This window comes from Delphinus delphis, chromosome 21 (assembly GCF_949987515.2).
Source record: "Delphinus delphis chromosome 21, mDelDel1.2, whole genome shotgun sequence".
In the NCBI taxonomy this organism is placed as follows: domain Eukaryota; kingdom Metazoa; phylum Chordata; class Mammalia; order Artiodactyla; family Delphinidae; genus Delphinus; species Delphinus delphis.
The window spans coordinates 24,536,178-24,562,713 of NC_082703.1; the positions used below are offsets into that span (position 1 = coordinate 24,536,178).

A 26,536-nucleotide genomic window follows, 5' to 3' on the forward strand; every position below is an offset into this window, starting at 1 on the left:
ATTGGAATGGACAAATTCCTAGATAGACACAACCTGCCAAAATTGACTCAAGAGGAAATAGAAAACCTGAAGAGACCTATAAGAAGAAAGAGGTTGCATTAGTAGTCATAGTAGTAGTGATAATAATAATAAAACAACTACCTGCAAAGGAAAGCTTGGGTCCAGATTGCTTGACTGGGAATTTCTACCAAACATTTAAAGAAGAACTAATTCCAATCCTTCACATATTTTTTTCAAAATTAGAAGAGGAGCAAACCCCCAACTCATTCTGTGAGGCCAGTATGACTCTCATGCAAAACCATACAACGATATCACAAAAAAAGAAACTACAGACAATATCTCTTATGAATATAGACATAAAATTCTCTACAAAATACCAGCAAACTGAATCCAACAACATATAAAAGTTTATACACCATATTCACTTGGAATTTCCCCAGGAATGCAAGGTGGATTTGACATCTGAAAATCAAGTAATGTAGTGTACCATTTTAATAGATTAAAAGGACAGAAATGACATAATCAACTCAATAGATGCAGAAAAAGTATCTGACAAAATCCAACACCCCTTAATAATAGAAACACTCAACAAATTAGGATTAGAAGGGAAATGTTCAACCACAATAAGGGCATCTATGAAGAACCTAGAGTTAACATCATACTTAATGGTGAGAGACTGAAAGCTTTGCCTCAGAGATCAAGAGCAAGACAAAGATGTCTGCTTCCATAACTTCTGCTAAACACTGACCCGCACATTCTAGCCAGGGCAGTCAGCCTATGGGAAAAAAAAAAAAAAAGACTGGAAAGTAAGAAGTAAAACTATATTTCCAGACCACATGAAATTGTATGGAAAATCTTATGGAATCCACTAAAAAATGAGTGTAAATAATGACTGAGTTCAACAGGGTTACAGGGTACAAAATCAACATACAAAAATTCATTGCATTTGTGTACACTTCCAATGAACAAAATGTAACAAAGCAGTACATAATTTATATTCTGTAAAGTATTAAAATATTGTTGAAGGAAATTAAAGAAGATTAAATCAATGGAAAGACATCCCATATTCATGGACCAGATCAGAATACTTAACATTGCTAAGCTGGCAATACTCCCCAAATTGATCTACAGATTGGTAGCAAGGTCCCAGCTGATTTTTTTTTCAGACATTGACATACTGATCCTACAATTCATATGGATATTCATGGGACTCAGAACAGCCAAAATAGTCTTGAAAAAGAAGAACTTGTGGGCTTCCATGGTGGTGCAGTGGTTGGGAATCCGCCTGCCAATGCAGGGGGACACGGGTTTGAGCCCTGGTCCGGGAAGATCCCACATGCCGTGGAGCAATTAAGCCCGTGCGCCACAACTACCGAGCCTGCACTTTACAGCCCGTGAGCCACAACTACCGAGCCCACGTGCCACAACTACTGAAGCCCACATGCCTAGAGCCCGTACTCTGCAACAAGAGAAGCCACCACAATGAGAAGCCTGTGCGCCGCAAGGAAGAGTAGCCCCTGCTCGCCGCAACTAGAGAAAGCCCGTGTGCAGCAACGAAGACCCAACGCTGCCAAAAATAAGTAAATAAATAAATAATTTTTAAAATGGGAAAAAAAATACAAATAAGCCAATATAAAAATGGACAAGTGATCTAAATAGACATTTCTCTAAAGGAGGTGTACAAATAGCCAATAAGCACATGAAAAGATGTTCAACATCGTTACTCATCAGGAGAACACAGAGTGAAACCACAGTGAGATACCACTTCACACCCATTAGGATGTCTATAATAAAGGAGGCAGATAATAACGAGTGTTGGTAAAGAATGTGGAGAAGTCAGAACCCCCCTAAACTGCTGGTGGGAACGTAAAATTGTGCAGCCACTATGGAAACAGCTGACAGTTCCTCAAATGATTAAACAGAGCGTTATTAGAGGGCCTCCAATTCCCCTCGTAGGTCTGTACCTAAGATAAAGGAAAACATATGTCCACAAAAAACCTTTACACAAATGTTCCTCACAGCATTACTAATCATAGCCAAAAAATGAAACATCCCAAATGTCCATCAACTGATGAATGGATTAATGAACTGTGGTACAGGATGCAGTAGAATCTTAGGTACCAATGAAAAGAATGAGATACTGATGCACACTGCACGGGTGAACCTTGGACCATCGTGCTCAGTGAGAGAAGGCAGACACAGAAGCTACGTATTATAGGATTCCGCTTCCATGAAAGGACCTGAATAGGCACATCTACACAGAGGTAGAGTAGTGGTTTCCTAGGGTTGAGGGGATAAGACAGTGGGGAGGGGTGACTGCTAAAGTGTACGGGGTTTGCTTTGGGTGTGATGAACATGTTCTAAAATAGATTGTAGTGATGGTCGAACGTATCTGTGAATATACGAGGAACTAGTGAATTGTATACATTAAATGGGTGAATTGGTATGTGAATTATATCATGGCAAAGCCATTCCCCTCCCCATGCCAAGAAAAAAGCCCTGCTTTGAGCTTTGTGAGACATACAACTAGTACCTTTATTTTAAAGATAAGGGTTTTAGCCCGCTGGGGCCCCCCTTGCCTGGTAAATCAATAAGGCTATTCTTTTCTACTTACTCCCCACCCACCCCACAAAAATAAATAAATAAACAAATAAATAAAGATAAGGGTTCTGAGATCCAGTGTATTGTAATGACTCAGTCATGATCACATAGCTGTTGGAGCAGCTAAGGTGGGACATGAGTCCAGTCTGTGATCTGAAGCCTAATTTTATTTCTATTTTGCATTTTATTATGTATAAAAGAATCGCTTTAGGACTTAGGAAGTATCTATACAAGCAGTCACTCCAAATTTTGAATTTCTTTTTCTACTTTAATTTGAAGAAGACTCTGAGGTGTCTATTGAGGGAGTTCACGATTCAACCCTGTCACTTTTATAATTGGACGGTGGCTGGTCAGTTCGCTCCATAAACAACAAGGCATCACATCTGAGCGTCAGCCAGGAGGACGGTCAGGCTTGCTAGAGCCAGCTCGCCACAAAGTGAGGAGTGAGCCCTGGTTGGAGCTGGGCAGTTGGACACCGAGCTGGGTTGTCTGTCCTCTGGCTTACGGGCTTTGAGGAGCCAGGTGTGCAGGGCCAGGTCCCCACTCCCTTGTCCCTTTCTGTGCAGCTCCCTCACCATGGTGACCATCACACTGGCCTGTGGGTGGTGGTGACCGGGAAGCATTGTCTTTCAACCTGCCTCTTCCAGGTTAGCTGGCTTTGCACGAACTCGTCTGAGGTCTTGAGTGGCATCTAAGAGCTGGATCGTCAGTGGGTCAGCATGAGCTCAACAAGGAGGGGCTGCAAATATAGAAGGATAATTGAATCCCTTAAAATTGCTTATAGGTGTTTGTCTTCGTTGAGCGTTTGATGTTCAAGGTGCATTCATGTACAGTATTTCATTTATCCTCACAAAAATCTCTGTGAAGTAGATGTTATCACTCAGAAAAGTGAGACATGTGTTCAGTAACTTACCTGATGCCACGTCCTCATTCACTCATTCACTTTTCTGCCAACCTTTTTTAGCTTTATTGAGATGCAGTTAACAAACCATATGATTTACCCTTTTAAAGTGTAGACTTCAGTGATTTTTAGTGTATTTACAGGGTGGTAGCACCATCACCACAATCTACTTTTAGAGCATTTTTGTTCCCCAGGGAAGAAGCCCTGTGTCCATTAACGGTCACCCCAATTCCACGCCCACCCCTCCCGCAGCCCTGGACAGCCACCCACCTGCTTTCTGTCTCAATAGATTTGTCTACTCTGCACATTTCATATAAATGGAATCCTACAACATCGGTGGTTTTTTGCGACGGGTCCCCTTCCTAGCGTCGTTCAGCCGTGTTGTAGCGTGTACCAGAACTTCTTTCCTTTTTATGGCTGGATAATATTCCGTGGTACGGATATACTCTATTATCCACTTATCAATTGAAGGGCATTTGAGCTGTTTCTACCTTTTGGTTATGATGAGTAATGCTGCTACGAACATTGATCTGCCTTTTCTGTGCATATTCCACTAATCTTACTGGATGTTGGCTCGACCCTCTGCCATGTGGTATATTTACAGAGGTGAATCTGGTCTTGCCTCTGCTCCGAGGAGCCCTTAATTTAACAGCAGAAGACTCAAGTGTGGCCCCGTGAGAACAGAGACTGCCGGTCTCAGTAACTCTCGTGAACGCCTGATGTATGGCAGATCCAGAATGGTGGCCCGTGTGGCTGAACACAGTGTAGGAAAGGGCAGGACGCGGAGTGATGGATCATAAAGACTTCTGGACGACGCAGAAGAGAGCCTGACGCTAGTAGACGGTCAGGGTTGGGCCCAATCTCAGAACTTCTGAGCTCCAAGCCCTATTGGTCCTGCTCCCTAGTTTTCACATCATTTGTAGTTATGGATAGATGATCTTGGTCAATAAGAACTCAGCGAGTACCTGTCAATTGACCTCCGAAGCAACACAAGGAAATATAAATATGTTGAATGTAAGTGTCCCTCAAGGAGCTCACTCTGTACTTGAAAAGGTGAAACATGCCCAGATACAGAAGACTTGAAAAGTGCTATATTAACCCATAGGTCTGTGACATAGGCTGAATGCACTGAGTTCTGTACATGATAGTGTCATGTAGATGTATATGAACTGTGGTAATTAAAATAATATTAATGATACAAAGGGCTTCAGATATAATAGGAGGGGTCTGACTAGATGATCAATAGGGGCTCTCGTGGAAAGATTCCATGGTTATTCTGTTGGTGGGCGGTGCTGGCACTGTTGCAAGTCCCAAGTGAATATCTACAGAGGTATTAACTCATCTCATTTGTCTCCTATGGTCTTCTTTTAACGAGCCGTTCTTCATTTCTAAAGCCTATTAATATAGAGTAAGCTGAGTTAAAGGCTCTTCCTGTACGCCTTCCTAAGGGGAAGGTACTCTTGATTATTGTCACAGGTGGTGTGTTCGTTTGCTGGGGCTGCCATAACAGAGTTCCACAAACCTGGTGGCCCAAAGAACAGAAGCTGACTGTCTCAGTTCTGGAGGCCAGAAGTGTGAGATCAAGGTGTCTGCAGGGTGGGCTCCATCTCAGCCTGTGAGGGAAGCTCTGCTCGGGCCTCTCACCTCACTGCTGGCAGGTCCCTGGCTTGTGGCACCAGAAGTCCCATCTTCCCCTGGTGTCTCGCTGTGTGCATGTCTCTGTGTCCAAATGTCCCCTTTTTATAAGGACACCAGTCATATTAGATTAGGGCTCATCCTACTAAGGAGAGTTGACCTCATCTTAACTAACTACATCTACAAAGACCCTTTTTCCAAATAAGGTCACATTCTGCGGTCCTGGAGGTTAGAACTCCCACCTACAAATATAGGGGTCACAGTGCAGCCCATAACAGGTTGCTTCAGTTCTGAAATGATCCCGTGACAGGGAACAGTTTGAAAACAAGGCTTAAAATTATATTCAATGATCTGGATTTGACGGATTCCTAATGAATTTGGTCTTGTTAGATATCATTGATGGAAAATCTTAGGTGGTGAGAATTAACTTATAACTTAGAATTAACAGGTCATTTGGTTGGAGCTTCGTATATGCTCTTGAGTGAGTTAGTACACAGTGTTTATAGCCAGTGTGGTACATATGCTTTTTAATGCTGAATTATCATGGCACTGGGTTTAGGAATTCTCTCAGGTCTCAAAGTATTGTTTACTTCTTCCTTGGAGTTATTGCGTTTTGTCCCTGAGGACGCCTACCTATAGAAATGCTGGAGGAGGTGGAATGTGGTTCATTCTGGGGAGACCCCTGATATAATTCGCTCCCAGGTGGGAACCAGTCAGCTTCCAAATTGTTTCGCTGCACATTGGACTTAGTCATTTGTAAGGTACTCCATCTTAACTAATAGAAAGGACTTGCATTAACTGTGTCATTTTAATTTCTCAGAGCAAGAGTGTGATTTAGATTTAAACTGGCAAAAATCTTGTAAGTCTTGGAAAACAAATCAATTCTGGAAACATTCAGATTGGCCTTGTTCAGTTTTAAAGTTCAGTGTTACTTATACTCTTAATTCTGATGATTTAATTTTCACAATTTAGAAATCTAGAGAAAAATGTAGCTGTCACACTGTTCAAATGACTTTTCTAATAAATCTTTTTGAAGTTTTAATATGACAACATACATCAATTACGAGCATTACCTCTGTTTTAAATGTTTCTTTATGGTATGAGATTATCTCTGCAGGTACTGCAGGGGAAGACACTCATTTAAGATTTGCTTTGATGATTGACATTCTGGTATAATTTGGTATAATGGGATTTAATTTGTTTGTAGATAAACTTACCTAGAGGGACCATCACAAGAACAGAACTCTCATAGCTTATATAAACAATGGAAAATTAATTAACATGGAAGTACTAATTAGTTTATCCAATTTGCTGGCAGAGCTCTGGGTACTGAGGGACAGAGATGTGCTCTGGCACATTTGTGTGGGGTGGGTGGAGTGGGGGAGGAGCTAGTTTCAGGGATGCTAGAGAATAGAGATGATGCAGGCAGGAGAAGGGGAGGTTCTACGGGAACCGTAACACCACACTGCCTGCTCAGACCTGGACAGGAATCGGAGCAGAAAAGAAAATTCCTGGACCCATGACCATGGCCTTGACTGTCGTACTAGCCCTGAGGCCTTGGTTACCTATGTAATTTCTCTGAGATTCTCCCATCCGTAAAATGGGGAGCTACCTGTGTGGCTGGCATCACTTGCTTCTTATATAATGTTCCCTCTCCCCGGACCTTATCCTGTTTTCTCTTAACTGTCGCTCAAGCTCCTTCCTCAAGCAGGGATGTAAGCAAGGAAACATCCCTGCTTACAGAGCTAGGGCATCTCCTGTTGTCCGGGCCCTGTGCACCTGCCCTTGGGAGCACTGTCCACATTTCACATGTTCTATTTGTACTTGTGACAGATACCTCTCTCACTTGAAGGTAAGCCCTGAGGGCAGGGCCACAATGAAGAAATGAATGAGTGAAAATGTTCCCTCACTGCTTCAAATATCATCTCAATCTTTCTCATCTCTGCAGAGCCATTCCTGAACCCCCAGCAAACTCAGCTCTTACTCTCCCATTTTTCACTTTCTTTTATTACCATATTTTGTTTTGCTTGCACGTTTGTCTCTCCCGGAAAAGATACTCCCAGCACATTGTGTGGGGCCTGCAATGCAGTGAGTGCTCAAAACATTTGTGAAGTAAGTTAAATGAGGAAGAGAATAAGGGGTGAGGGAGCAGCTCATCACCTCTGAAGCCCCGCGTGAAAAAGATGCTATGGAAACACAGAGGAGGGGCCAATGAATTCATTATGGAGCAGTTAGAGCTGACTTCCAAAAGGACTGAAATTTAAAATACATCCTAAAGAATGACTAGGTCTTCACCAGATGGTGGTGGAATACCTAAATATTAACATGCCAAAGGTGTGCCCCTACCTCACACCATATACAAAAACTGACTCAAAATGCATCAAAGACCTAAATGTAAGAGCTAAAATTATAAAACAACGTAAGCGTAAATCTTTGCGATCTTAGATTAAGCAGTGGTTTCTTAGATATGATTCCAAAAGCACAAGCAATGAAGGGAAAAAAGACTGATTCAACTTCATTGAAATTAAAAATGTTTGGGCTTCCCTGGTGGCGCAGTGGTTGAGAGTCCGCCTGCCGATGCAGGGGACGCGGGTTCGTGCCCCGGTCTGGGAGGATCCCACATGCCACGGAGTGGCTGGGCCCGTGAGCCGTGGCCGCTGAGCCTGCGCGTCCGGGGCCTGTGCTCCGCAACGGGAGAGGCCACGACAGTGAGAGGCCCGCGTACTGCCAAAAAAAAAAAAAAAAAAAAAAGTTTGTGTTTGAGGGGTCACCATCAAGAAAGGGAAAAGAAAGCCCACAACATGGGGAAATATTTTGCAAATCATATATATAATAAAGGCTTATGTGTAGAAATTACAAAAAAACTCCTACAACTCAATAATAAAAAGACAGTAAGCCAATAAAAGAATGAGCAAAGGACTTGAATAGATATTTCTCCAAAGGAGACATGCACATAACCAATAAGCACATGAAACGATGCTCACCATCATTAGCCATCAGTGAAATGCAAATCGCAACCACCATGGGATACCATTTCACACCCGTTAGGATGACTATAATCAAAGACACAGACAATAGCAAGTATTGGTGAGATTGTGGAGAAATTGAAGCCCTCACGTACTACTGTTGGGAATGTAAAATGGCGCAGCCACTTCGGAAAACAGTTTGGTATTTCCTCAGTGTTAAACGTAGAGTTACCGTATGACCAGAAATTCCATTTCTCGGTATATATCCAAGAGAAATGAAACATATGTCCACTCAGAAACCAGTACATGAATGTTACAGAGGCAATATTCATAATAGCCGAGAAGTACAAATAACCCAAGTGCCCCAAAACCGTGGAATGGGTAAATAAATTGTGGTATAACCATACAATGTAATATTATTTAACAGTCAAACAGAAGGAAGTACTGACACAGGTTACACCATGGATGAACCTTGAAAACATTTTTCTGACTGAAGCCAGTCACCTATTACAACCACATTATTATAGAATTGATTTACATGAAATGTCCAGAATTGGCAAATCTATACAGAAATTAGATTAGTGGCTGCCAGGGGCTGGGTTGATGAGGTACTGGAGGTTGACTGCTAAATGGCAGAGGATGAAAATATTCCAAAATTGATTGTGGTGATGGTTGTGCAACTCTGTAAATATGCTAAAAACCATCGAATTATACACTTTAAATGGGAAAATTGTTTGGTACATGAATGATATCTGCATAGAACTGTTATTGTAAAAAATCACTAATGAAGAAGAATGAGTAGTCATTTGCCAGGCAAAGAAGGGCAGAAGCACACACTTCACCACCATAGCATGTGCAAAGGCCCAGGGGTGTAGGAGCCTGGCTTGGTCTATGCACTGAGTGGTCTGATGTGGTTCTCATGTAACCAGGGGATGTAGGAAGAGGTGCGTCTATTCCTTGCTAAGAGGTGAGGGCTCTGTCATTTAGGAAATGGACCTATTAACAGAAACAGAGCACTTTTAATCTCCACGTTGAAATTTGCTCCTGTTACTTATGTATTGTCAAATGACTACCTTTCAGTTCAAATGAACACACCTTGACCTCCTAAATATTTTAAGTGTGTTATGTCTAGGATTCCTATATATCCTCTAAACACTTCATAATCACCTCATAACATTTGGTCAGTTCAGTGTTCAGGACGTAGGTAATTGGTCCAAATAAAATCGGTAAATGAAGGAGAGAACCTAACCTAAAAATGGAAGAGTTCTAGAAACTCTCAGTAAAACCTGGAAATAGAGAAATGGTTTTCCTACTCATCGCAGTTATATTTGTGAAAATTAAAAGTTGAAGTGATGATGCTTTTGGATACATTAACTGCTCTTCAGGTTTTCATCCCTCGTTCTTTCCTCTGTTCCTTTCCACCAATGTTCCTTGTCCGTAGCTGCCAGAGGCCCGGTGAACTTCTTATCCATGTTCCTCCTCAGCCCCCCTCACTGAGGCGAACTGTGCAGATGCTTTGGCTTTTGGGGGTCACGTATGCTCTTCTACATCAGGGTGCAGAATTAAGTACAGTTTGGGGAGCCCCTATTTTAAGTCACTTTCAGGTTCTCAGAATTGGAGACAAGGCTTCCAGTGTAGCTGTGTTTGGCTCCAGTTTAGAGAGAGATTTTATACAGTCTAAACTATCACAAAGACTTGTTCTCTTTGAAAAATAAATTCAAGCTAAATGCAAAAACATTTGTAAAAGACCTTATACTTTTTAAGGTATATTTAAACTCCCTTTCAACTTCACGCATTGCCGACAAGTGCCAGAAATGGGGGAAAAATAGGTTATGATAAGTCAAAACATAGAAGATACAAATTCAAGTGGAATTGAAGTGTGACGGCCATCACCTGGTGAACATTGTTCCAACTTTCGCAGTGGAGTTCTTTCTGTGCAGCAGCGTGAGTAAGGAGCCCAGACTTGACAAGTAAGCAACAGCCTCTGTCCGTGGTGCTGAATAACACCGCGCTCATCAGCGCTTGTGAGCCCTACTGTGATAGATGAATACCTTGCCACAAACAAAGGAAGAGGCTTCACAATAAGTGATATTTTGCTGACACTTTGGAACAAACTAGGGACACACTGCTGTCAGGGAAAGTATGTTTGATACAGAAGGTTCTAGTGGAAATATTTACGGTTCAGGGAAGTGAAAGGCACCCTGTGGCAATCTTGGACTCCTCGTTACATAAGGGGCTCCTGTTCAAGGCGCCTGTCCTGGGTTTCCTGTGTCATTATGGTATTGCAGACTGTTGGGTACCTTTGGTATTTCACGTGAATTTCCTTTAGTTTGACAATGATAAACTAGGTCAAGTCCCCTGAGGCTAATGTTTATTTTCTGTGTGTGAGATTATCAGAAATAGATACGGAGGATGACTGAACACAGATTTTTAAAGGCATTAATAAATGTTTATGAGCACCTATGAATGTGCCATTCTACATTACTAGGATCCTCCATGCGCAAACATCCATATGCCTGCATGCATGTGTCCATCTTTGTATCTGTGCCAATCAGAGCATGGAAGGCAGATAGTAAAAGCATTTATATAATTATATGTGTACATGTTTGTAGGTACTTATGTTTGTGTTTCTATATTGTGTACTTATACATAGTATCTATATTAATACATGTAATTATATATCTATATATGCACGTGTGTATACATATATGTACATATACGTAATTAGATCCCTGTGGAACTGTTAGATGAATGACTCAATATTTATGTGAATGTAGTTGGTATGGCATAAAATACATAAGGAATATCAGCTTATAATGTTAGATTAATGAATAGGAATTAATTATAGTACAATGTAAGTCTTGGGGAAATTTCCTCTTCAAAGGGGGAATGGAACCTCCATTTTCAAAGACTGTTCTAATTCTGAGAAACACCTGGGCACAAATGCAGGGAGTGCCCAGCCATGGCCTCAGCACACCCCAGTCTAGAGGGGAGAAGACCACCTAAACCACTGACTAAAGTGTAAAGAACCTTATGAGCCAGAAGGAAGAAGGTAGCTGGTAGCCTGAGGGCACTGGTAGGAAGTGGTCAGTCAGGGATGTGTCACGTGAAGCTGGCCCTCAAGAAGGGGGTGCGAGAAAAGATGACGGGGGGCAGAGGTGACAGCGTGATCGGCGTGGCAAGGTTGGGTTCCAGGCTTTCAGACGTGAGCGCCGCTCCACCCATCCTGTTTCTCACGGCAGCTGTTTCCTGACGTTTCCCTGCTCTCTTACTTCACCTCCTGCCAGCGTCCGAAGCATTGCTCTAATAAACCACATGGGCAGGTGCTTGTGTCCTGCCTGGCCGAGGTGCCGAAACGCAGCACCTTTGCTGCTGGCTGATGGGCCCTGGTGTTTATAATCACGTGCGTTGTGTGCATTTCGGTGGTGAAACTCCTTATGGTGGTAAGAAGCTTGAGTGTTCTGCATTTATTGAACACCTATTCATTGTCTCTTCGTGTGCCAGGAACTGTTTTAAACCTGTTGGTAGAAGGGAGAACACAGTAAACGAGATCTAGGCTCTTATTGTGTTTGTATCCTATTGGGTGGTTAAGGGTGAATGACAGACATCTGACCACATGCACAAACGAGTCAGTACTGAGTTTAGCCTGAACATGAAATGGGCTCATGGGATAGAGGCAGGCGGGTGAGAGGTTTGTTCAGGGCGGATTTCTCACAGCAGAGAAGACGCCCCACGTGAAGATTTGGAGGAGGAACGTTCTGGGGAGAGAGAAGAGCAGATGCAAGTCCCCTCCCCTGTGTGAGTCCAGGGGATAGAGCCTGTGATGAGGGCTGAGATGGGGGGGGGGGTCTGAGGGCATGGACCCTTGTGGGTGTCCCTCAGACTCCTGCTTCTTCTCTTAGCTGTGATGGGAAACCACACGGGAGCTTAAACAGCGAGTGGCATCTTCTGATTTATGCTTTAAAGCGGCCACATTGGACGCCAGAGTGCAAGCTGGGAGCAGCCAGGAGGCTCTGACTGCAGTGGATTGGGTGTCTCGTGGGTCTCGTTTGAGGCCTGGCAGTGCAGGTGGAGGGCGTGAACCCGTGATAACTTCTGTGGTTGCCCTGTAAGAGGACTCACAGATGAGGACGCAGCAGGTGTGGGAAAACTATTCCTATATTTTAGCCTTAACTGTGTGAATCAAGAGGAGATCATCAAGGCTTAAGGCACTGACTACCAGAGACCCCAAATATACCATCCCAACGGAGTGAAAACCAGTGCATCTGGAAGATGTTTAGGGCAGTGAAACTACTCTGTATAACACTGTAATGATGGACACACGTCATTATACATTTGTCCAAACCCAGAGAATGTCTCACACCGAGAGTGACCCCTGCTGTAAACCGTGGACTCGAGGTGATGGTGCTGTGTCAGTGTAGGTTCACCACTTGTAACAAATGTCCCATCTGGGGGGGCTGTTGATAATGGGGGAGGCTGTGCCTGGGGTTGGGGAGCAGGGGACACACGGGAAACCTCTGTGCCTTCCTCTCAGTTTGGCTGTGAACTTAAAACTGCTCTAAAAAATAAGGTCTAGGGCTTCCCTGGTGGCACAGTGGTTGAGAGTCCGCCTGCTGATGCAGGGGACACGGGTTCGTGCCTCGGTCCGGGAAGATCCCACATGCCGCAGAGTGGCTGGGCCCATGAGCCATCGCCGCTGAGCCTGCGCGTCTGGAGCCTGTGCTCTGCAACAGGAGAGGCCACAACAGTGAGAGGCCCGCGTACCACCAAAAAAAAAAAAAAAACTAAAACAAACAAACAAAATAAATAAATAAAGTCTAGGGCTTCCCTGGTGGCGCAGTGGTTGAGAGTCCGCCTGCCAATGCAGGGGATGCGGGTTCATGCCCCGGTCCGGGAAGATCCCACATGCTGCAGAGCGGCTGGGCCCGTGAGCCATGGCCGCTGAGCCTGCGTGTCCAGAGCCTGTGCTCCACAATGGGAGAGGCCACAGCCGTGAGAGGCCCGCGTACTGCAAAATAAATAAATAAATAAATAAAATAAAAAATAAAGTCTATACACAATAAAACCAAACCAAAAACCCAGTCCCTCTGTCTTCACATGTTGAAGATTGAATTGGTATGATTTCGCTGACTCAGACTTGAGGCCTGAGCCACTGGGCGGGTTAGGGTGGCATCAGCAGGGGAAGTCACTAGCGTGTGACAATCCCTGTGCCAGAATCGTGTGGCTCACTTTCTGGTGGCTCACTTTGGTGGCAGTGTGGAGGGCTGTCTTCGTCAGATCAGGTCCTGTAACAGAGTGCCAGAGGCCAGGTGGCTTAGGAACAGCAGAAACGTAAAGTCTGAGACCAGGGTACCAGCATGGTCATCTCCAGGCCGCAGACGCCACCTTCTAATTATCCTCACGGGACAAAAAGCAGGAAGCGAGCCCCCTTAGTCTCTGTTATAGCAGCATTGATCCCAGCATGACCTAATCACCTCCCAAAGGCCCCACCTTCTAGCACTGTGGGTTAAGATTTCAACATAAGAATTTGGAGGGGACACAAACATTCAGTCCCTGTGACCTGGCAATCTCACCCTTGAGTATGCACCCAAAAGAAGGGAGGGCAGGAACTCAAACAGATCCTGGCACACCCGTGTTCGCAGCAGCGTAGCTCACAGCAGCCAAAGGTGGAAGCGACCCAGGTGTCCAGGGATGCAGTGTGTACATACAAGAGAATATGATTTGGCCTTAAAAGGAAGGAAGTGCTCGCATAGCTGCAACACGGATGAGCCTGGAGGACATGATGCCGAGTGCAGTAACCTTGGGGGTTGGGACTTCAGCATGTGCGTTTGGGGCGGGGGGACGAGCATCCGGTATGTCGCAGGGACCTATGTATTGGAAGACCTCCAGGGAAGGCACGTCGGAGGCCACGCCATCCTGGGCAAGAGCCAGAACCCTAAAGCAAGGGGAGGGGTGCTGGGCGCACAGGACAAGGGAGCTGTGAACACGCAGCGGCTGGGGGGGAGGGGGACACGGGGAGAAGGGGGGACACGGGGAGAAGGGGACACGGGGAGAAGGGGACACGGGGAGAAGGGGGGACACGGGGAGAAGAGGGGGACACGGGGAGAAGGGGACACGGGGAGAAGGGGGGACACGGGGAGAAGAGGGGGACACGGAGAAGAGGGGGACACGGGGAGAAGGGGGGACACGGGGAGAAGGGGACACGGGGAGAAGGGGGACACGGGGGGAAGTGGGGGACACGGGGAGAAGGGGGGACACGGGGAGAAGGGGACACGGAGAGAAGGGGACACGGGGAGAAGGGGGACACGGGGAGAAGGAGGGGACACGGGGAGAAGAGGGGGACACGGGGAGAAGGGGACACGGGGAGAAGGGACACGGGGGGAAGTGGGGGACACGGGGAGAAGGGGGGACACGGGGAGAAGGGGGGACACGGGGGGAAGTGGGGGACACGGGGAGAAGGGGGGACACGGGGAGAAGGGGACACGGAGAGAAGGGGACACGGGGAGAAGGGGGACACGGGGAGAAGGAGGGGACACGGGGAGAAGAGGGGGACACGGGGAGAAGGGACACGGGGAGAAGCGGGGGACACGGGGAGAAGGAGGGGACACGGGGAGAAGGGGGGACACGGGGAGAAGGGGGGACACGGGGGGAAGTGGGGGACACGGGGAGAAGGGGGGACACGGGGAGAAGGGGACACGGAGAGAAGGGGACACGGGGAGAAGGGGGACACGGGGAGAAGGAGGGGACACGGGGAGAAGAGGGGGACACGGGGAGAAGGGACACGGGGAGAAGCGGGGGACACGGGGAGAAGTGGGGACACGGGGAGAAGGGGGGACACGGGGAGAAGGGGGACACGGGGAGAAGGATACGGGAAGCAGGGGGGACACGGGGAGAAGCGGGGGACACGGGGAGAAGGGGACACGGAGAAGGGGGCCACGGGGAGAAGGGGGGCCACGGGGAGAAAGGGGGGCCACGGGGAGAAGCGGGGGACAGGGGGAGAAGAGGGGGACACGGGGAGAAGGGGGGACACGGGGAGAAGGGGGGCACGGGGAGAAGGGGGGACACGGGTAGAAGGGGACATGGGGAGAAGGGGGCACGGGGAGAAGGGGACATGGGGAGAATGCAAATGCAGGAGGCTCCTGAGGTCCAGACTGGGGGAATAGTGTCTCTGCAGGAAGGAAGGACCTTGGGGACCAGGGGACGTTCAGCACCAGCGGCTCTGGGTCTGTGCATCTGCGCTTCGGGCATGTCATCCACATACACGACGCGTCGTTCAAGCCATGAAATTGAATGAACGCACCCAAAGAAGCCTTGAAAAGTGAGACAAGCAGTGGGTCAAGAATAGGGCCTGGGGGACGTCACGTTTTTAGGAGAGAGGTCGTTATGCTGGCTTGTGATATTGAAGAGACTGAACTGGGGCAGCTCCTTGGAAAATGAGAAATTGAGTTTAACACAGCTTCCTCCCGCCCTTTCTGTGAGAATGCTGGAATTGATGGGGAAGGACCGCTCACGCCCTTGACTATGTGGTCGGTGCGGAGAAAGGAAACGGCCGGAGCCTACTGAGCCCAGAATTCTTGGTGTCATGGCCGCATCTCGGGAGCACCTGTCACCCAGGAATAGATCGCTGGTCCTGACTGGTGACTTGCCTCCGTGACCAGCCACAGGCAAATGACTTCATTTCTTTGGGCATCTCTCTTCCTGACTGAATGAAAGAAATAGTAATGCTGGTTATTTACATACAGTCGTCCTGGGAGTTAAGGTTGGAGTCGAGAGAAGCATTGAATTCATAGATAACAATGGTGTGAAATAGAGCGACCTGTCGCTTCTCACCGTGAGACATTTACTCTTGGCCGACTTTGCATCCCGGGCTCACTTCTGCCTGGTGACGTGGCGTTGGAGTTGAATAATCTCGGGACCCTGTTTTTGCTCAGAGGTTCTAATAAATCACTTAACTTCCTTAAGTCAAGCTTACTGGGAGGGTAGATCAGCTCCCCAGAAACATTCCAAAGTCAGATATGACATTTGGGGGTTTGCTGGAAAGGGGATGAGCTGAGGTGTGAACTCATTTACAAGTGATGTGGCTCTGGGGTAGGTGAGCGCTTCGTCCTACACTGTGCCATGACCAGCCGACAGTGGCTTCCAGACGAGAGAAGACAACATCCTCTCAACTATTTGTCTATGGGTTTTGTACTTGGTCCCCTATGGCTCTTTGCTTTATTAAAGCTACTGACTCCTGGGTTTGCCTTCACATTTTAAAATTTAATTTTAAGAAACCCATTAGCATTTTGCTTCCTTGCAATTACCTGATTGAATGAACTGTCCTCCCCCCGACCTGTCAGTCCACTGTGGGCACACTCACAACAGCATGTTTCCCACCCACTCCGTTTCTGATGGGTTTTCTTCAAGTGTTTCCCAAGTACTGAAGAAGCCTGAATACAGTTTTCTGCTATTTTGATCCCTTTACATTTCTGACGTGACCACTGAAAGGGAAGAGAGAGATTGCACATAGCAATCTTCCTCTTGACAAAATATTTTGAAAATGATCAGAAACAAACTTGCCTGATTTCTTGCCCAGACACGTATGCTAATTCCTTTCCCGAAAGGGTCCCACCCTCTAGACAAGTCCTGCTTCTCCTGTCACAGCCTGGTCACTCCTGCTGCCTCGGGGCTGCCGCTTCTAGAACACATTGGTCTCTTGGTCTTGTAATCAGTTCTCCTCCTCAGCGTCTCCCCCTGTGAGGCGACCCTTATCTTTATTCATTAACAGTCAATGAAAATTCTTTGTAGAGTGCTAACATTTGGTGATCGATCCATATGCTCGAGGTTTCGGAAAGGATTTATGTGATGACTTCATTCACTGCTGGACCGGCCCTGGGGGGAGAACCCATTGCTTCCCCTTTGACAGTCAATTGTATCCTGTGTGTTTGAAATTGGAACAAGTCAGATGATGGTAATATTAACAGCTAGTGTTTACAGACTGACTTTGTGCCAGAAATATTGTTTTCCTTTATACTTAACCTGTTTGAATTTTAAAGAGTGCCTTTCACATTACAAATTCATGTACATTCGCTGAGAGAGTTCACTTCATCCCCTTCTGTCTCCTACCTAAGCCCTAGCCCCAGCCCCCCTGCTGTCACACTTCCTTCCTTAGAAATGCCTCCTGATGAAATCTGCTGTTTGCCATTCTGGGCTTTCCTATGCGTTTATAAACACACAGCACCATGTGTCACAATGTAATATTATCAATGCATGTCCCCCAGCACCAAGCCTGGCACCCGGCTCTCTATACATAGGTATTGAATGATATTAAAGAATGTGCTTTCGAAAATGGAAATGAGACACAGTGTTCTACTCTGGGTTCTTTCTCTCTATTTTTGAATGTTTCAGATTTTTTCCATTTTAGTGCATAAGATTTCATAGAATCGACAAATGATGATTTATTTGTGTTCCTTGTTGACGAAGAGTCAGGTTTCTTGAGCCATTAGGTCAAGTGATATTCTCAAATAGTCCCGTTGTTTTATAGTCATATTATGATGTACCTGAGATAGCGTCGTACAGTCAGGCTGTGGCGTGTCCTGTGCTGTCACAGATCGTGTGTTGCCTGTAGTTGTGTGTATTGCCATGTAGTGATGTCATACAGTCGTGTTGTCATCTAGCCATGTTTTGTGTGTCACGTTTTGCCGAATAGTCAGCATGTTGTCCTGTGTCATGCGTTGCCACGAGTCATCCCGCCACGCAGTATCACATCGAGCGCTCGGGTGAGTGAGCGCCGGGTCACGTGATCTCCCCCGAGGGTCGCACCGTCGTGCTCTCTGCTTGTCTGGAAGGTGGCTCCTGGTTCCGGGTGTCTCCACCCCCGCCTTCGAGGGGTGAGTTTTGCCTGCAGGGGCTGTCGCTCTGGACCACTTCCTGGTGGTGAGGGCACAGAGCGTCCTGCATCCTGCACCCCTGGCCGCCTGGAGGCTCGAGAGAGGAAGGGCTGTTTTTGCCATCACTCAGGGCCTCCGGGGGGAGGTGGAGGGGGCGCAGGGAGAGCACATGAGTACAAGGGGCACAGCCGCGCCCTCTCAGCCCGGCGCGCCCGGCCCTCCTCTGCCACAGCCCAGCTCACAGCAGGTGCTCTACGCCCGCGCCTGGCTGGCCGGCTTCCTGCAGATCGAGCGCCGATGCTTTTCCTTCGTGGCTGGATACGAAGGAGCCTCAGGAGGGGGGTCACTGTCTCAGTGACCTTGAAGTTGGCCTTGCCAGCAGTCCTGGCCGCGCTCACAGGTCTGTGCCAGTGAGCTTGGCGGTGGTGCCTGCTGGGCCTCTGTGCGTCAGCCGTTTCTCCCGGGGGCTCCCGGGGGCTGCCACGGCCACCTGTGTCTCCTGCAGCTGCTGTCACCCAGCCCAGTGGGCCACGAGGGGAAGTAGGTGGGGGCTACGGCCGTGGCCGTCCCCATCCTCAGACAGGAGAGAGAACGGGGGTAGGGAGCTGTGCACTCACAGGCCTGAGAGCTGCCTCTCTAAACACAGGTGCCTAAATTAGCGCAGCCTCCGCCGTCAAATGCCTTCTGGGTTCGCACTGGAGCCGCTGGAAGATTAGAATACGGTGCCCACCTCACGCCCAGGAGGGCAGGCCGGCTTCCCGACATTAGGTTCGCGGGTGGGGGGATAAGCAGGTCTGCACCCGGAGCAGGTACAGATTGTGGGCACACAAAATCACCAGGCAGATTTCTCCATCTTGTGTCAGTTAGCATAAATTAGTGTAGTCTTCTCTTAATTTAAATGAGACTCTGCAGTAACGATGATGAGTGCACAATACATCACGTTTAATTCCCTCCTGCACGGAGACTATCTCTTCATGGGTGCTTCTCGGGGAAGAAGGTGATAACGTGAATCACATCCTGCCAACTCCACGGGGGGCGCGCCTTTCGTGCTGTGGGGCTCCAGGGGTGTGTTCAGGCTGGCGCAGGGCTTGGGGAAGTGTCCGAGGACGGCGAGGCAGGAGCGGTTTCCCGTCCTGGAAGCAGAGGGACCAGGGCCGTCACTGACCGAGCCCTGCTCAGCGCCGGGCTCCGTGTGTGCTCAGTACACTTGGCAGCGGCGGCAGCGAGAGCCACCGTTTAGATGAGAACCAGATGTGGAAACCAAGGCTGGAGGGCTTAGCGCCTTCACAGGCCACTGGCCCCGACGGGGCGGGGGCAGCCCTGGTCTGAGTGGCTGGTCCTTCCTCCTCATGAGCCTGTGAAATGGTTACTTTTACAGTGAATCGTGAGGGGAGCGAAGCCCCATCCACCGCCTAGGGACCCCTAGGGTCTTCGGTTGCGTAAGCAAGTGGGTCAGGGCTCCAGGCTGTGTCCCCTCAGCCACGTCGCCTGGCGCTGAGTTACTGGCCACCCCTCCATCCTTCCTTCGTCCCAGGACCATCCTCCCCCTCCCCCCACGCCCTCCCCTCCCCCCACACCCTCCCCTCCCCTGCCCTCCCCTCCCCATGGCCGCCTCTGGTTAAGATGCTTTGTGGTTTGGGACCAGTGAGTCCTGTTTATCTCTGCCACGGTTCCTTCTGCTGCAAACTGAGCTCCAGGAAGGAGGGGAATATCCCAACATTGCAGACGGGTGCTGATGGCCCCCAAAAGCCCTCACGCCCCCCTCACCCTGAGCCCACGCTTCGCCATCACGTGAACCCTGAGCGTACCGCTCCGTCTAATATACCAGCCTCCCCTGGGACTCCCCATGTGCGGGCCCGGTAGCCTGGGCCTCATACCTCTGTGTCCCCCCCGCCCAGCGAAACCCCCAATGCTGTGACTCCACCCCCTCAAGCACTTCCTGGGAAGCTTCCTGCAGCTCAGCCTGCGGTTTCCCCTCCTCTCTGCTGCTGCTTTGTTACCCACAGGGCCCTTCCAGCACTGTGACATTTAACTACAACCAGCCTCTGAAAGGCCTCCTTTTCCGCTAACTGCAAAACTTCTCAACGAGGAACGTACCTCCCACTGTCTATACCACAGGACCCAGGACAGGCGGGGATGTAACTGGGGCTCAGAACGTCCTTATGGATGAAAGGGAATTTAAGGGACGTGTTAACTCAGTGGGCTTTCTTATTTCTGGGAGCGTCAGCGTTTCTCACACTGGAGTTGTGCGTGCCGATGGCCGTGCGCCAGGGTTTGGTCAGATCCTCGGACCTGCCGCCCTTAGGAGAGGAGACGCCCCTGTGTCTGGACCTCTCCCTGCTTCCGAAGCCTCTCTTGCTGCCGCTTGGGAAATATCTGTGCACATCGAACAGCTACTTCTCAGCAAACCTCGGGCGGGATATCTCGGACAGCGCGGGTCTTAGCGTGTGCTCACGCTGGGTTGTGTGTATTTCTGCTCCGTGTGTCTGGTTGCCGGTGAATCCCCAGCAGTGGTGGGCCTGCTGTCTCCGCGTTGTGGACACCAGGTAGAGGGTGCACCCGGGGGAGGCCCAGGGCCGTGCCCCTGAGGCACTTGGAGAGGGAGTGTTGGAATTCAGAGTGTCATCGCAGTGAGGTCTGCGGCCCGCCGTCTGCCTGGGTCACCGTCTGGGTGTCAGTTGTTATTCTGGTGTGTGTTTCTGATTGTGAGATCATAACGTCTGGAGATCACGACCTGTGTGATGAGGGTCGGCCCTGACCCAGCGCCCCTGCCCTCACGCCGGCTGGGAGCTCCCAGCATCCGCTCGTTCCTTCCAGCTCATGGGGCGTCGGGTGCTCCGGAGCTGTTTACTCCGACTCAGAGGTGACTGCCTCCAGGATGCGTTTGCTGGAAAGAGCCGGGGACCCTCACCGCATCTCATTACTAATTCCCGTAGTTCATGGCAGAAGGCCGGGACAGACCTTTCGGAGAAGAACGCTGTCAGACGTGCAGTGACAGGCCAGTTGCTTTGTGTCCTGGGCTTATAACACACAGATGACAGATTCTCACTTATGATCTTGCTGGAAATGATTATTTTTAAGGCTAAGGCCTAGATGCATTAATAATTGAATTTGAAATGACATTTGCTTAAGACTTGCGTTCTAGCGAAGTTCATATGCCACCGGCTCAACTAATACCTTTTTCCCAAGGCTTTTGAATGATCTTTGATTCACAGAATTTGAATTCCTTGAGGGTGTCAGTTACTGAGTCATCATCATCATCATTGAGCTACTACTGTGTTTTGAACTTGCTGTGTAGTTTTGAACGTATATATAACATGTATAGCCCGTGATGGAGATGAAATCTACTGAGAAGGTCTTGAATTTCGGTGTCAGTTTTGATGCAAATTCGGTTATCATTCTCATCCCGGGTAAACAGCCTGGTGTTGAGTTTTGCTGCCATACAGGGCAGTGAGGGCAGAGGGTGGTCAAGGCCAAGGGTGGGGCTGGGTGTGAAGTCTGGTCCCGCAAGTGCCCACTCTGAGCTCAGGGCCACACTCTGGCCTGTGGCCGCCCCTCCCCCGCCCCATCGTCATTCTGGGATCTGTTCCACGAAGGCTGAGGCCCCAGTGGTGACCTCTCCCTGCAGGCAGATCTGTCTCCCCAGGCCCCAGGAGGAGTTCGTCAAGGTGACAAGAGCCCATCGGGCCTCAGATGCACCCCTAAACGTGGGCAGCGTTGGGGGCCCTGCCCACATAGGGCCGCTGGAGTGTGTGTGCAGCCCAGAGTTGAGTTTGGGAGCTCGTGGTGAAGCAGACTGGGGTGCGCTCCTTCACGGTGCCTCCTGGGCCTCTGCTTGGGAAGCGGGGGTGGTACCTTTGCACTGCAGGGCTACCCTGGGCCTTGGTTTTGGAGGGCAGGGCAGGGCTCGGGGCTAGCAGTTCTTGTGTACGGCTGTCTTGGCTTTCCCGACTCTGTGGCTTTCGGACTCTCCCTGGGAAAAGGAAGCGCCTCTTTCCAGTTTCTGGTGGGAAAGCCTGGCGGCCCTGCGTCCACCATGCTCACAGGTGCCCGGGTTCCCGCAAAGGTGCAGCCTGCGGCCCCTTGTTCCCTGTGGGTCCCGGGGCGCGTCCCTCCTGCAGAGCCTGGTATCCAGTCATGGGCCTGCTTTGCGAGGACTCAGTATTTGTCCATTTAGTGTTTTTACTGAAATACAATACTGTACTTTTGCTCATCATTATTTGTGCTTGAGAGATCTAACAGTCGTAATCAACGTTTTCGATATTAAAATTAAGTGGTAAAATACATCGTTATTATTTCAGCTAAGTAATCTGAGTCTCGTACAGCTGTCAACATGTATTTAATGTGTGCAGATGCATATGACAAAGAGTTATTGTCATTTTTGAAAAAAAAAGTATCATGTAAAACATTTGCGAGAGCAGTTTCTTTACAATGGAATCTGCTGAGGTGCAAAGGCAGAGCCGGCTGTCTTGCTGGGGCGGCCGGATCGCACCGTCTGCCTGTCAGGCTGCAGCTGAGCCTCTAACTCAGTGGCAGAGCCCGGGAGTAACCATCTCTCTGTCTGTTCTGTTTGCAGAGTCCCAGTGCACCCTCTGCGGGGAGCCGGAAGGTGAGTGCCTGGCCCTCGTCACACCTGCCTCAGGTGGGCATGGCCTGTGCTGTGACAGACGCTGCGGAGCCTGTCAGAGGCGGGTTACAAATCCAAAGCACGCTCTGTGTGGTGTTTGATGGAACAAGTGAGTAAAAGAATCAGAACCGAGCGCGGGATGAGCTTTGGGCAGGAGGTGCTCATCTCTAAAGGAAAATTGGCAGCGCACCCAAATTGCAACCCTTTCGGTTTGGCTTTAGAAATTGCAGTTCGTTTTCTCCGTGTAATAAATGCCAGTATTACAAATACATATGAATTGGCTTTAAAGAAATTAGCCGGTGGTGCTGACGGGCCTCACGTGCGATGAGACCTCTGGAAACTCTTCCTTCCTCCTTGTTGTCCGGGGCGGAAGCCGAGGGGGTGGGGTCAGAGCAGCCAGCCCCCGGCAGCAGGTGTGGAGTGCCCCCCTCAACCCCGGGGCTTCCGTACATGCACGCGATCACGCCACCAGGAAGGTGTCTGCCCGCAAGTCGAAAAACAAAGTGAACCTAGCGTTAACTTGGAAATTCCATCAAACACTGTATTTCCTCAGTTTGGGGTTAACAGAGATGCTAGGACTAAGTTTGGAGTTCTTCCCGTGTTGTTTAAGGACTATATAACGATAGCTGTGGCAATGATTGCTCACATTTTAAAGTCTTAAGCTTCGCTGTCATGGAAACATGAACTTTGGGCCCCTGGTGTTTCCAGGGTCGAAAGACGCGTGGGGTTTTCTGGTCCTCGGGGCGGCTGCTCCAGAATGAAGGTCGAGAGCGGGTTTCAGCTGAGCTGCGCTGCCTGGTGATGTGGGAACCGCGGAGATGCCGGGGGTCGTGGGGACTGTGGGTGTCGTGGGGTGTCTCGGGGTTTTGCGGGGAGCTGTGGGTGTCGCGGGGGGACTGATGGAGTTCTCCACCGTGTCCTGTGCGCTGTCTCGTTGTTGCAGGTTTGCGCCCCCGCCCTGGCCTCCCATCTAATCTCCTTGCTCTTCCCCACACCTTTCGTGGAACGTGGTCAGCGTGCTACGTACCCTACAAAAGTCGTGAAACATGAAATTCTTGTACGTGTTGGCGGCTGCAAACCGTGCTGCATGTCTGTCTCAGTGTTTCCGTGAGCGGCCGGCCGTGTTCTGCGGGCATGTGCTCGGCGGCGGGCGGGCGGGCAGAGCGCGGTCCCCGGGTCGGCGGAGCCCGGCGCGGGCGAGGGGCGGAGGTAGGCACGTGCGTCCCCGGGCGTCCAGGCTCGGGGGCATCGGTCCGTGTCCGTGGACGCCCAGGGCGGCGGGCTGGCTCCGGAGTGGACGAGCCCCCGGCAGGCCTGCAGCCCGGCCAGGCGGGACCCAGGTCCAGGCTGAGGCCCCAGCCCTGCGCTCACACCAGGGCCGGCCCGACTCGGACAAGCTCGGGGCTGCTTCCATCTGCTCTGGTCTAAGGTCCACGTCCCGAAGGCCGTCAGCCCAGCAGAGGGGGAACTGTCCGGGGAAGCGGGGGACACGTTTGCTCTTGTTCTGGGGCAGAAGGACTTGTGAACGTTTAGTCACAGTCTAGCTTGACTCCATGTGAGAATGACCCCAGCCGTCCAGCCGGAGCCCCGAAGGTCGGGAAGGGGGCTGGTCTCGGCTGCGCTGGGCTGGGTAGCTGTGGGGCGGTGGCTGGACCCCCTGCGCCCCCCCCCCCCCCCCCCCGCGCAGTCTGATTCTCTGCAGCCATTTCAGGGTTTCAGACATGCAAGTGGGCGGCTCCAAATCAGAGAGCAGGAAAGACTGGCTGGCACGGCCTCAGCTGTGCTTTATTTTCTGAAAAGCACGATCATATGAATATTCATACATTTTTAAATCATTTAAGTAATTAGTCTAAGTGAGGGCTGGCTGGGTGCAGTGAGCGGAATCTAAAATCAGCTTTTTTGTTCAGTAATTTCTCCGGCAGCTTCAATCAGTTTACTCGTAAGCCCCCGTGCACAGGGGGGATCAGAGCTGGAGGCTGGCAACAGGATGTACAGCTTAGATCCCGGCGCCCCAGGCTCTTCACACCCAGAAGGTTAAGGCGTCAACTGATTGAGCTCCTCTTTCTTGTCAGAAGGCTGTGAACAGCGTTTCACTGCTAAACCAGTGAAGTGGGAAACACCTATTTGCATTTTAATGATTGGTTCTCTGGGAGAGAGCTGGTTCTTTGGATCCAGATTGAATAATTAGCATTGTCTCCGATGATAATATCTGTGAAGCTAGTGAGACTAGGAACCCAGTTTATGGGAGGCTGGAGACCTCAGAATTCTGAGACTGTGGATCCCTGCACTGCTGTGGCCTGTTTTCCAGAGAACATAAAAGTTTAATTGTGTATAAAATGTAGATCACAATTTCAGTATTGCTTACACTTTGTACGTCGTCTCAAGGTTTCTGAAATTTGGATGGCTATGTTTTTATGAGATGAGAATGTTTAATGGGATTTATTGTTATTTACTGGTATCTTTCTTTCTACTCAGAGTATACAGACCACTCAACTCTGAATGCTTGCAAGAGAGGGTGCATGAAAGTGAGGGGGGGTCATTTAGTGACTGAGATTCATCTAGGCATTTGCAAGGGGACAGTGACCACAGTAATTCCCTGGGATGGAGACCCATTCCAAAACAAAACCAAAAAAAGCTTAAAATTTACTCAGAGCCATCTCATTTGTTAAAATAATTTTCTATAATAATTTAACAGTAAGACTGTCTCCATTTGTATCATTTCCCTAGTGGTTCCTATTATCGTTTAGACCTTGGAAGTAACTGGATGTTATTTAGCAAGAAGGTCACCTTCTCAGATCTTCTTGACATTGAAAGTATATCTGAAGGTTTTATATGATATAATACATTACTTTAATATAGGAAGATAATTTAAGGCTACATGATCCTTTCCAAACTTTACTGACAGATACGTGATACCCCTTGCTTTTTAACAAGACCACAAGGAAAGTTATGGACATTTGGTGGGACCACAGATGTCCGTTCATGCATTTGTCTATATGTTTACACTTTTGTGGTTGGACCTGCTGTCCTACCTACTAGATTTTCTGATGTGGGAAGACAGATCCTGATGCCTGGGGGGATTGAGGAGAACTTATTTGAAATCTACTATAATGTAATAACAATGTCTTACATTTATGTTATTTAACCCAATTAAAACTAAGAAATACAATAGGCTATTATGATATAAATTTGGCATGAAGGAATGTGCTACAAAAATGTTAGGATGGATTTTAGAATGAAAGATTTTTCAGTGATAGAGACCTTAAGATTATAACTTCAAAGCAGTGGACCATTTGTGGTGGCATAAATATACATTGGATCATTGGGAAAATCTTATTTGTAGAAATACCAGTCCAAAAACAAATGTAAGGTTAAGAAAAGAAAATCTCAAAAAGTTTAAAGTGAGGGATTTTCTTTCTAAATCTGAATTTTTTTTTTACTTTGATCATGTTGTTTTTAAATTGCATACTGCTCCTAGAATTTTGGACAGACATACAGACTCTTGTATTTTACTACAGATAGAATGATTCCCAAATACCTCTTCTTTCTCCATAACCCATCAGTTGAGAAAAGGAGAGTTTCCCCCGGTATTTATAGTGTTATGTTCTTGATTTTTTTTTAATACAAATAATCAAGATTTTCCCTGCAAGTGACTCTGAACAGTGGAAATTTCCACACTACTTTTGTACCTTAATTGAGAATGTGTCATCCTGAGATTTTAAGGCCCCTCAACAATTAGGGAAAATAATAAGGTGGCTTTTAGAAAACTGGGCATCAAAGGGTTTAGAGAGAAGCATTTCCATCCCTCCTCCCAGCTCTCACCCCTGTCCATGGAAACGGGGGGGCGTTAATTCTCAAATACAACTCGTGCCTCTCTTGTTTTAAGATCATACCTTTTTAATTGTATGCTTTGGATAAACACCATCTTTTCTGATTG

At 48.5% G+C, this 26,536-nt stretch overlaps 1 protein-coding gene across 2 annotated transcripts in view; it reads left to right on the top strand.

Moving 5' to 3' along the window:
- Positions 1 to 26,536, top strand: part of DLGAP2 (DLG associated protein 2) — a 719,605-nt gene that overhangs the window by 373,136 nt on the left and 319,933 nt on the right. For both annotated transcript variants that reach the window (XM_060001227.1, XM_060001228.1), the window contains exon 4: positions 22,549 to 22,581. In XM_060001227.1, coding sequence (XP_059857210.1) covers positions 22,549 to 22,581 — 33 coding nt within the window. The remainder of the gene's footprint in view (positions 1 to 22,548; positions 22,582 to 26,536) is intronic.